The sequence below is a fragment of the Orycteropus afer genome, unplaced genomic scaffold, assembly GCF_000298275.1.
Source record: "Orycteropus afer afer isolate SDZICR_OR568_19922 unplaced genomic scaffold, OryAfe1.0 scaffold00215, whole genome shotgun sequence".
Taxonomy (NCBI): Eukaryota; Metazoa; Chordata; class Mammalia; order Tubulidentata; family Orycteropodidae; genus Orycteropus; species Orycteropus afer.
Genome location: NW_006921802.1, coordinates 2638467 through 2648555, shown reverse-complemented (window position 1 = coordinate 2648555; position 10089 = coordinate 2638467). Strand labels below are relative to the sequence as shown.

Sequence of the window (10089 nt, the reverse complement as noted above, 5' to 3'; positions counted from 1 at the left end):
CAAATTCTTCTGCTAGTTGGGGTTTAGTCCACTTTTGTATCCGTCCCTTCAAGGCTTAGGGGTCCAAGATTATCTTCTGTGTCTATGTTAATTGGTTTCCCTTTTCTTTGTTGAAGAACGTCTGTGCAGTCCTTGTGCCTAGTTCGCCATCTTGCTGGATCTCCGATTTTCCTCCTCCTTAATACTTCTGTCATTTATTCAATATGTTTAATAATCATGAAAGTGAGGAAGTGTGAAATGAATTGTTTGTAAATATATCTGCAATTCACATTCCTTTAATTAATGTTTTTTTTTCCCCCCTCCCTTGAGAGGTAGAGATTTACTCAGACTTTTCCAAGAGTAATTGACTTTATTTTGTGAGGATTAATGAACTGTTAAAATTTCACAGGTCTCATCACAACTACATCAAGGAAGCTAGACCGAGAACAGCAAGATGAACACATTTTAGAAGTAAGTATTTTTTTTAATTTGGAGTATAAATATTATGGGGAAAAAAATTTGTTCTCACTAATCAGTGTTGACAGCCCTTAAATATTTTGTTATATTTGCTTTTGATTATTAATTAAAAAGAAAATAAAACATGAATATAGTTCAAGTTCCCTTTACCTCCCCTTTTTACCCCAGAATACACAACCACTATCATGAGTTCCATTCTAATTTATATGCTTCATACATGTATGCATCCCATGTGTACCTGTGTGTGCACACACTAAATACAATGTAAAAAATATTATTTGGGTTTGATTTCCACTTACAGAGTGGTATTTTTCTCTATGTATTCTGCATCTTTCTTTTCCTTAGTACTGTTGTTATGTTGTTGTTATGTGCCGTCGAGTCGGACCGACTCATAGAGACCCCTCCTTTGGTTTCCAAGGCAGTATCACCACGGAAGTAGATTGCCCCATCTTCCTTAGTATTAGGCTTTTGAAATATGTTTATGGTAAATGTGGAGAGATCTAGTTCAGCCCTTGCAATTATAGTTTGTTTCTAGATGTGATTTTGGCTATGAAATACTCACTGTCAGCATTGTTTATATTTTTTAAACTATGAGTTATATGAAGTTTGTGCTTTTTAGGAATTTCTAACATAAAAATAGGTTGAAGTCTGATATGTGCTCTTCTTTAGTTCTTCTTCTGAGGCTTCTCATTTTCAGGGTGAATTTAAAATGCATTCTAGTCATTTTTTTAAATAAGGCTTTTTATTTATTGGTTGCCTCATTTCCAAGGGAGAAAGGATACAAGTAATTTGGAGGAGGAAGGTAGAGTGTAATGTGGCTGTCAGGGCCAATGAAATTGGGTACCATTGCCTGCAAACCAGGAAAAGATCAAGAGAAGAGATAGCCTTGGAAAGGGAAAATGGGACAGAACAAACCCATCAGCCTTGTTGATATATTCTCTTCTCACACATTAAAGGCTGGTGTTGGTAATAGAGCCAGATGTGGAAAAGGCCATGTGCTTTTGTTGAGTTACAAGTTCTCCGCGTAACATTTCCATTCTACCAGTGTGGATAAATGAGCATATTCTAAATTATTGTTTGTTTATTTGTAAATTGCTTTTATGTTTAAAACTATTATTAGTGTTCATAACAGTGCCTATTTAATTTATTCTTGGTCCTAGTTTTCTAACTTAGTAAAATATTTAGGTTTTTTATAGCTATATATTGTGTGTGTGTGTGTATGCACATATGTGAACTGCATAGGTATGAATCACTATATAGGAAAGGAAAGGTAGTCTTACAGCCATAGTGCTCTCCCCAATTAGTCATTTCTTTATGTGATTTATTTTAAAGAGGAGAGTTATTTTCCATCACGTGCTAAAAGCTGTTTCCCTGGCTATTGATTACTGGACCCAAACTTAGGAGTCATTTTAGTATGGTGAACACTACAAAGCATAGTACTTACTTGTATTGCTTTTTAATTCATTCATTCATTTATTTTCTAAAGGTGACATGAAAACTAATCAAGAGAAGAATTTTGAGAAGATAAAACTAAAATAATAATCTTTCTTTTGTTTTATTTTGAGTTTGGGAAGGTAAATTGTGAACTGATAATGCTTCATACATTGAAGTAACTACTTGGATACTCTGATAAGCACCACCAGGATACATTCACACTTTGAAGCAAAAGGATTTATATTTACCAAGATTCAAAAAAAAAATTAATTTCATGCAACACTTAATTTGCTTTAATATTTTTAGTTTTTGGTAATCTAATTTGGAAGGAATTAGAGGTATGAGTAAGGGGATAATAACTATAAGGGCATTGTTTATAATTTACACATTGAAATAAATACAAACATTTGATTTAAGGATAGTATTGTCTCTTATGCATTTAGATGCAGTCACTAGTTCAGTCCTCAAGAAACCAAGCATGAACTTTATACTTCAACTGAGTGGATGAGTTACTTACTTAAAATGGATGCTATTTTATATTACTTTTACCAAAAAATATAATTTATTAAGTTGGTCTTAAATTTAAATGTTTTTGTCCACCCTATTAAGCATTGAAAACTTATGTGTAAGAAAACAGTTAAACAAGTGAAATAATTACTGCACACTGCCGTCGAGTCGGATCCAACTCAAAGCAACCCCTCCTTGGGTTTCTGACGCAGTACCACTATGGAAGTAGATTGTCCAACCCTCCTTCCGAGGAATGTGGCTGGTGGGTTTGAACAGCCAGCCTTCTGGTTAGCAGTCAAATGCCTTGGGCACTACGCTACCAGAGCTCCCAAAATAATTACTAGTAGTATTAGAAGTATATTACATATGCTTAAAAATGGTGACTGTGTTTTACTGATGATACTTAAGAATAAGTTTTTGCATGCCATATGTAGAGATTTTATTTTTCATTATATTGGTGTCTATTATTTTAAGAGTATTCTTAATATTTAAAGCAAAATTTTCACATATCTCTTCTATGGCTTTAAAAATATTAAAAATTCTTGAGAGCTTAACATTTTGGTGAAGTTAACTTTACAATGACAGTTGTGTGAGGAAGAGAGGCAGCATGATATGGAAAGAGCCTAAGGGCTAACAATAGCCTTTTCTTTCTTCCCCTTTGCCAGCTGCATGAGTCCACTATCTGTAAATACAGGAGAGGATGCCTTACCTCCTCACGAGCTATTGTCAGAATGAGAGAAGGCAGTATGTGTCACAGTGCTTTGTAAACCTAAGAGGCTCAAACAAATGCTAGGTGGTGTTGGCAAGAAGGTACTCACTTTTTATATACTGCCTTTAAAATACATTTACTGATCTGTTACCTTTCAAAACAGGTGACTGTGACAGACAACGGCAGTCCCCCCAAATCAACAGTTGCAAGAGTAATTGTAAAAATCCTTGATGAAAATGACAACAAACCTCAGTTCCTGCAAAAGTTCTACAAAATTGGGCTCCCAGAGCGGGAAAAACCAGAACGAGAAAGAAGTGCCAAGCGAGAGCCCATATATCGTGTTATAGCTGCAGACAAAGACGAAGGGCCCAATGCAGAAATCTCCTACAGCATTGAAGAGGGGAACGAGCAGGGCAGATTTTTCATTGAACCAAAAACTGGAGTGGTTTCATCCAAGAAGTTTTCTGGAGCTGGAGAATATGATATTCTTACAGTGAGCTAAAGATATTTTTCTTTGATTTCCTTATATGCTTTGACTATGAACCTATAACTTTTATCTCCATTCAGTAAATATCTTCATGGTTTGTGACTGAACAATTAGGCAGTGCTTGGTAATATTTGAAAAGGATGGTTTTGTTTATTTCTTTTCAGCTGTTTGCTTATTGTTTATGTTGAGAATGATCATGAAGATGTTACTCTTTGTATCAAGTGTTGAAGACATAGTATATATATAGAGGCAAATTAAATGTTTGCAGCTGGCTCAGTTTAAGACCAAATCAACATATTCTTTAGTTATGGGATATAACTTCTGGTTTGCTAATGGTTACAGCTTTAAATACAGTTTTTATCCCCTATGTATTTTATAGATTAAGGCAGTTGATAATGGTCGCCCTCAGAAGTCATCAACCACTCGACTCCATATTGAATGGATCCCAAAACCAAAACCTTCCCTGGAGCCAATTGTGTTTGAAGAATCATTTTTTACCTTTACTGTAATGGAAAGTGATCCAGTTGCTCACATGATTGGAGTGATATCTGTTGAGCCCCTTGGAATACCTCTTTGGTTTGACATCACTGGTAAGCTTTCCTCAAAGTTTTCATTATCCGTGTATAGGTTAAGTCATAGACAGCCTGTTTTTGATTCTTGTGTACATCTCAGACTTTAAAATTAGGAGTAAGATCTGTAAGTGGAGAATTTGCTTTAAATTGTAATATTTTTATTGCAGAAATTTTCATAACATATATTAAATCTGTTTAAAATAGGTCTTGTATCCACTATATCATTAATATAAAAATAAGATTTTCTTTTAAGTTGCAACAAGGAGGTACAGAAAATCATTTTGGTCTAAACAAACATTGTGGTCTAAAAGCATAGCTTCTTAATTTTTAGTTCTTGATACATAACATATGGCACACTATTATTTTTAGTGAATATGATTGAATGTTAAAATAGCTATGCCTGTGTGACTGTCACATGCCAGTATTTTATAGGAAATAAGCTTGCAAATTTTGATTTGTGTAACTTAAAAATCATAGTGCCAGCTGTTACATTTTTGTTTTATTTACCTGAGTTTCAGTAGGAAGCAGGGTTCATTAGATTAAGTTACTGTGCAATAAAATTTCCATGCCTGAGCCAACTCATCTTTTTATTTGGATTTTTTGTTATTTAGTTCAGCTTATCCGCACATTAAAAAACCTGCATTAGACATTTTAGATTTTTTCTTGACACTCTTTTTTTTTTTTTTTTTCCATAATATTCCAATTAAAAGGATATTTAAGATCAAAAGTTCATGCTGAGATTCAGCTCTACTTGGACCTATATATCCCTTTTTCCCTCTCCTGCCTCTTACCCTTCTTATCTCCACATGCCATTTTGGCAACATGAGGCACATGGGACATAAGCTACAGTCACCACAGGGTCTGTTTGGTACAGGCTTTACCTTTTGAACCCTAGATAGTTGGACTGTTTTCCCCATTTTGGTCTGTATGAAATTATTAGATAATCCAGTCATCTTGAAACCATTACAATTTCGTTTTAAGATAAGAATGAAATTATTTGCCTAGCTAGCTTCCTTCTGTTAACTTTTATCATGTTTCCACGTTAACAGGCTGCTTGCTATTCATGTCTATCTTACTTCACTGATTACTACTTACTATCTTGGGAACTGGATTGATTGATTGTTCTTCCTTGTTCTGTGCTTGCCTTCCATGCTTGCTTGCTTCTTTTTGGCTGTGCCAGGAGATACACTTGCTAGAGAAGTGTTTTACATCTATCAGATGGCTTGTGACCTGAACTGTACAGCAGAAGGTATCTGCTGAGATCACATAATTTGCCTTCAGATTATGAGATCTAAAATAAAAGCACTGATTTTCAGAACTTTTTAATTTCCAGTGACGTTTCATTGCCCCCCCAACCTTTCTTTTCAAAGCGTGCTTATGGTTTTCCATTTCATTTGCAGACATGTTGATTTTTACATCCCTGTATCTTTAGTTTTAGGTTTGACTGAGGATTGTGTGTGTGTGTGGGGGGGGGCTGTGTTTGCTTTTAGTTAGATTTAGAAATAAATCTTCATGATGTCCAGCCTTTATTTTCATTCCATTTCATTTCGTGGTTATAAGTATCTCAAGTTCAATCAATTTAAAATGCAAAGCACCCTGGATTATATGTTTGTGTTTGAATGATAAATACCTAGAATGTGATTGGCGATGCGTTTGGGTAATATTAGCAGAATAGAAACTTTCACTTTGTTAATCCTTGGGTTTTTGACAACAGTGGGACCACATTTCTTTTTAAGTTGTGTGTAAGAGCCAGGACTCATTGAAGCTAGCTGCCACAATTTTTTTTTCATGATTATCATTTGTTTTGCTTAGTTATGTTGTCAGTGCATTATGCTCAAAGTGTGACAAATATATTTTTTGAGTAATTAAACTTTTAAGTGATTAACATTGGTTATTAACTGGTGTTTTAATATAACTTCTAAGCTATAAATTAAAATGATAGTTGAAATCCTTAATAAGCATATTGAAATTATGTTTTATATATATATATATATACACACACACACACACACACACACTAATAATTATATTAGTAATGTTTTTCTGTGTTTAGAGTTGCTTTTTCCCCTTTTTCTCAATTAATAGTTCTTGACAATTATTATTCACCTTTGTCTTCTGGTATAATTAGCATTATCTTTCTAATTGGCCATTCTTCCTGTCTTTCAAAATCCTAGCTCTTTGGAATCATCTCACTAAGTGTACTAAAAGTTTCCGTTCACTGCCATTAAGTACTAGAAAACAACAAAAGAGATGACATTTTATGCCTGTGACCTGCTTTTGCTCTTCTGTTTGTCCTAATTTAAACCAGGTGGTAACTATGATAGTCACTTTGATGTGGACAAGAGCACTGGAACCATCATTGTTGCCAAACCTCTTGATGCAGAACAAAAATCAAACTATAACCTTACAGTAGAGGCTACAGATGGAACCACAACTATACTTACCCAGGTAGGTGAACTAATTAAGTATTTGTCGGAAGAAGAATTAGATAGCAATTAGTTATACTGATTGGAGTGTACTGAAGAAGGATTTAAGACAATTTAAACAGTTGGTTCTGCCCTCTGAGGTTAAAAATCAGGTTCTAAAGTATGTTGTTACAGCTTACACATATGCACCAAAGATTTTTTTTTTTAGGGAAAGAAAATTTACTGCAAATCCTGATTTAAGTTTTGCATGTGATTAAGCCATTTAAAATTTTTTGACAGAAGATGTAACAATAAGAACAACAAAAATACCCCCATTGTTACACACTGTACATCTTCTAATTTTACACTGATTTTTGAATATAGGAATGTCACATTTTATTGTGCTTTGCTTTATTGTACTTTGCAGATACTGTACTTATTACAAATTGGTTTGTGGCAACCCTGTATCAAGCAAGTCTATCAGCACTATTTTTCCAACAGAATGTGCTGCTCACTACATGTCTCTGTGTCACATTTTGGTAATGTTCACAATATTTCAGACTTTCATAATACTTTTGTACACTTAAGAGACTACCTCAAAATCCAAAATGTACTGCCATTGAGTCAATTCCAACTTATAGTGAGACTTTTGGGACAGAGTAGAACTGCCCACTAGGGTTTCCAAAGTTAGAAATCTTTACGGAAGCAGACTGCCTCATCTTTCTCACAGGGAGCATCTGATGGGTTTGAACCACCAACTTTTTGGTTAGCGGCCAAGTGCTTTAACCACTATGCCAGAGATCCTGCTGATAGCCTACAGTTTAGTGTAAATATAACTTTTGTATGCACTGGAAAACCAGAAAAAAATGTCACTTTGTTTATTGTGATACTAGCTTTATTGCTGTGATCTGGAACTGAACCCACAGTGCCTCTGAGATATGCTTGCATATTAATTGAAAAATATACCATTCCCAAATATTGTTCTGGAAACTGAATGGCAGGAAAGAAAACAGGCAAAAATCCTTTGTTCTTGGAGATTATGTTCAAATGGTAAAAGATAAGGACTTTTACATAATCTCTGTTTACCAAAAATTATCTACATTTATTTTCATATTTGACAATATTTGTATATTATTTTTTTGTTTTGATCTTTCTATGATATTTTGCAGTAATTGTAAATGGGGGAGAAAAACTGTATTTTCCTATAATTCCCACTTAAGACTTCCACTAATTTTGAATAAATTTTATATTAAAATGATCCTATTATAAAGTAATACATTGCTGTGAACTATTATGTCAACTTTCAGAAATTCTTTTCCTCACTAGATCAGGATAGGTTTCTACCCCACTCCTCCTTAATATCAGATAATATTATGAATACTACGCTATTATAATTTGTTAAAAAGTGGAATTCTAAACTGTTAATGGTTTCTATTCCAAAAGATTTCATTTACAGAAATGTTCAGTTTCACCAAAGATCTTTCTAATAAAGCACTGCTGTAACATGAAGCCAATTCAAATTAAAACATAGTCTCCTGAGACCAGATTTTGCACTTTTATATTTGGTTTACTGTTAGTGTACTAACATCCATCTTTAGAGATATATATGAAGTTGGGAAAAAGTTGCCTTTCAGAAAGGACTTTCAGAGTGGTGGGATAGGTAGCTTTCCAAAGGCCTTTCTTTGGGAACAACAGAATCTGCTGCTACTACATTAACAAGAGAGAAGAGGGCTAAGTGTGTTTGAAGTTGGAAAGGAAAAATCAGGAGACAGAAATAATATGGAGATGGCCATATTGCTGGGTCAAGTTGAAGTAAGAAGTTGGGAAGACTGCCTCTGTGGATGCTCAGGCTTGATAGAGTGCTAAGGCAATCCAAATTTACTTTCTTCTAGTCCTTTGTAGTTAGTGAAAAAGGGGTAGACCCTCAGTGAGATGGATTGACACAGTGGTTGCCACGATGGACTCAAGCATAGCAAGGATTATGAAGATGGTGCAGGACCAGGGAGTTTTTCATTCTATTGTATGTGGGGTCAGTGACTCAGAGCCGACTCAGTGGTGTCTAACAACAGCGAGAACAGCAGTTCTTTCTCATTTGTGAGTTAGGAGGAGCCACAAAACCAGATAACTGCGAGTACAGTCACAGATTGAGTGTATCTAATGAGTGAACCCTGGTCCTAAGACGCATGACAGTATGGCTAATCTCCCCAGATCAATGCCTTAAGAACCAGACAGATAAAATATAGATTATGTAGGAACCACAATTACAACTATGTCTAACCCATACACATAGGCCCTCAATTTCAAAAAACAAAACAAACAAACTTTACACAAAAGCCAAAACCAAAATAACCAAACCCATTGCCATCGAGTCAATTCCAACTCATAGTGACCCTATTGAACAGGGTAGAACTGCCCTGTAGGGTTTCCGAGGCTGTATATCTTTATGGAAGCAGACTGCCTCATCTTCCTCCCACAGTATGGCTGGGAGATTTAAATCTCTGACCTTCAAATTAGCAGCCGCTTGCCTTACCTAGTACATCACCAGAGCGTCTTACACGGAAGCCAGTACGGCATACTCCCTATGACTTTGCCATTAGATGCCTTGAATATCTGTGAATACCTGCAAATAGTTTCACAGCCACACCTTTTTAAAATTGCTCTCTGAGCAGTAACCAGGCAGTTCTTTGGGGAAGTTTTTACAGCCCTAAATATAACAAAATTACAAATGTTTAGTTCACGCAGAGACCATGCTGTCTTTTATACTGACATTTGAGTGTTGGCATCTCTGTGGAGATATGTGCCCTAAGAGAAAAAGGAAAAAAAAAAAAATTCTACATTCCAATTTTCTAACTTTAGTTTATACTATTATAAATCTCAAATGAGATAGATCATCTGTTAAATCATTTATTTGATTCGAGAAAATAAAAATTATGGTCTCTTTATGATGTCTTGTTAATTAATAAATGAGTAGATAATTTGAAGCTGGTTGTGACAGTATTTTATCCCTTTCTCCAAATGCTTGTGATTTTTAGTGTATGTAAAATTGATATATATCCCATGTCTTGGGGGCATTTTGAAATTGTCATGTATAAGTTCTAGTGTATTCTTAAAATTTAAATTTTGTTGGTAACTGTTCTTATTCTAGGGACAAGCAAAATCAATTGATTTCCCTCTCTTTATAAGTAAGTTCATGAAGTTATATTTTAGAACATGAAAATGAGAATGGAACAACAAGAACTGTAATATATTTAATGAGGTAATTCTGAGAGAAAGGTTTAAAGGTCTGGAAGAGTATAAGTGCATTGTGGACCACTTTGAATGATCACCTAACCAGAAGTCTAGCAAGAGGAATTTAATAAGTAGGAGAAAAGATCCTCTGTGCCAAGTGTTCTCATTACTAAAGATGACACATATACCTACAGCATTTATCACTTACCATATAAATGAGTAATTAGTAGTACACTCCTTCCCTGGTAATTGTACTTTTTATTTTAGCACAGCTTAAAAAAAAAAAAAAAA

At 34.7% G+C, this 10089-nt stretch overlaps 1 protein-coding gene across 1 annotated transcript in view; it reads left to right on the top strand.

Annotated features, from left to right (window-relative positions):
• The window catches only part of FAT1 (FAT atypical cadherin 1), a 151129-nt gene that overhangs the window by 82118 nt on the left and 58922 nt on the right, over positions 1-10089 (top strand). Inside the window, exons 3-6 of the mRNA XM_007948396.2 lie at positions 389-450; positions 3270-3599; positions 3973-4183; positions 6474-6613. Coding sequence (XP_007946587.1) covers positions 389-450; positions 3270-3599; positions 3973-4183; positions 6474-6613 — 743 coding nt within the window. The remainder of the gene's footprint in view (positions 1-388; positions 451-3269; positions 3600-3972; positions 4184-6473; positions 6614-10089) is intronic.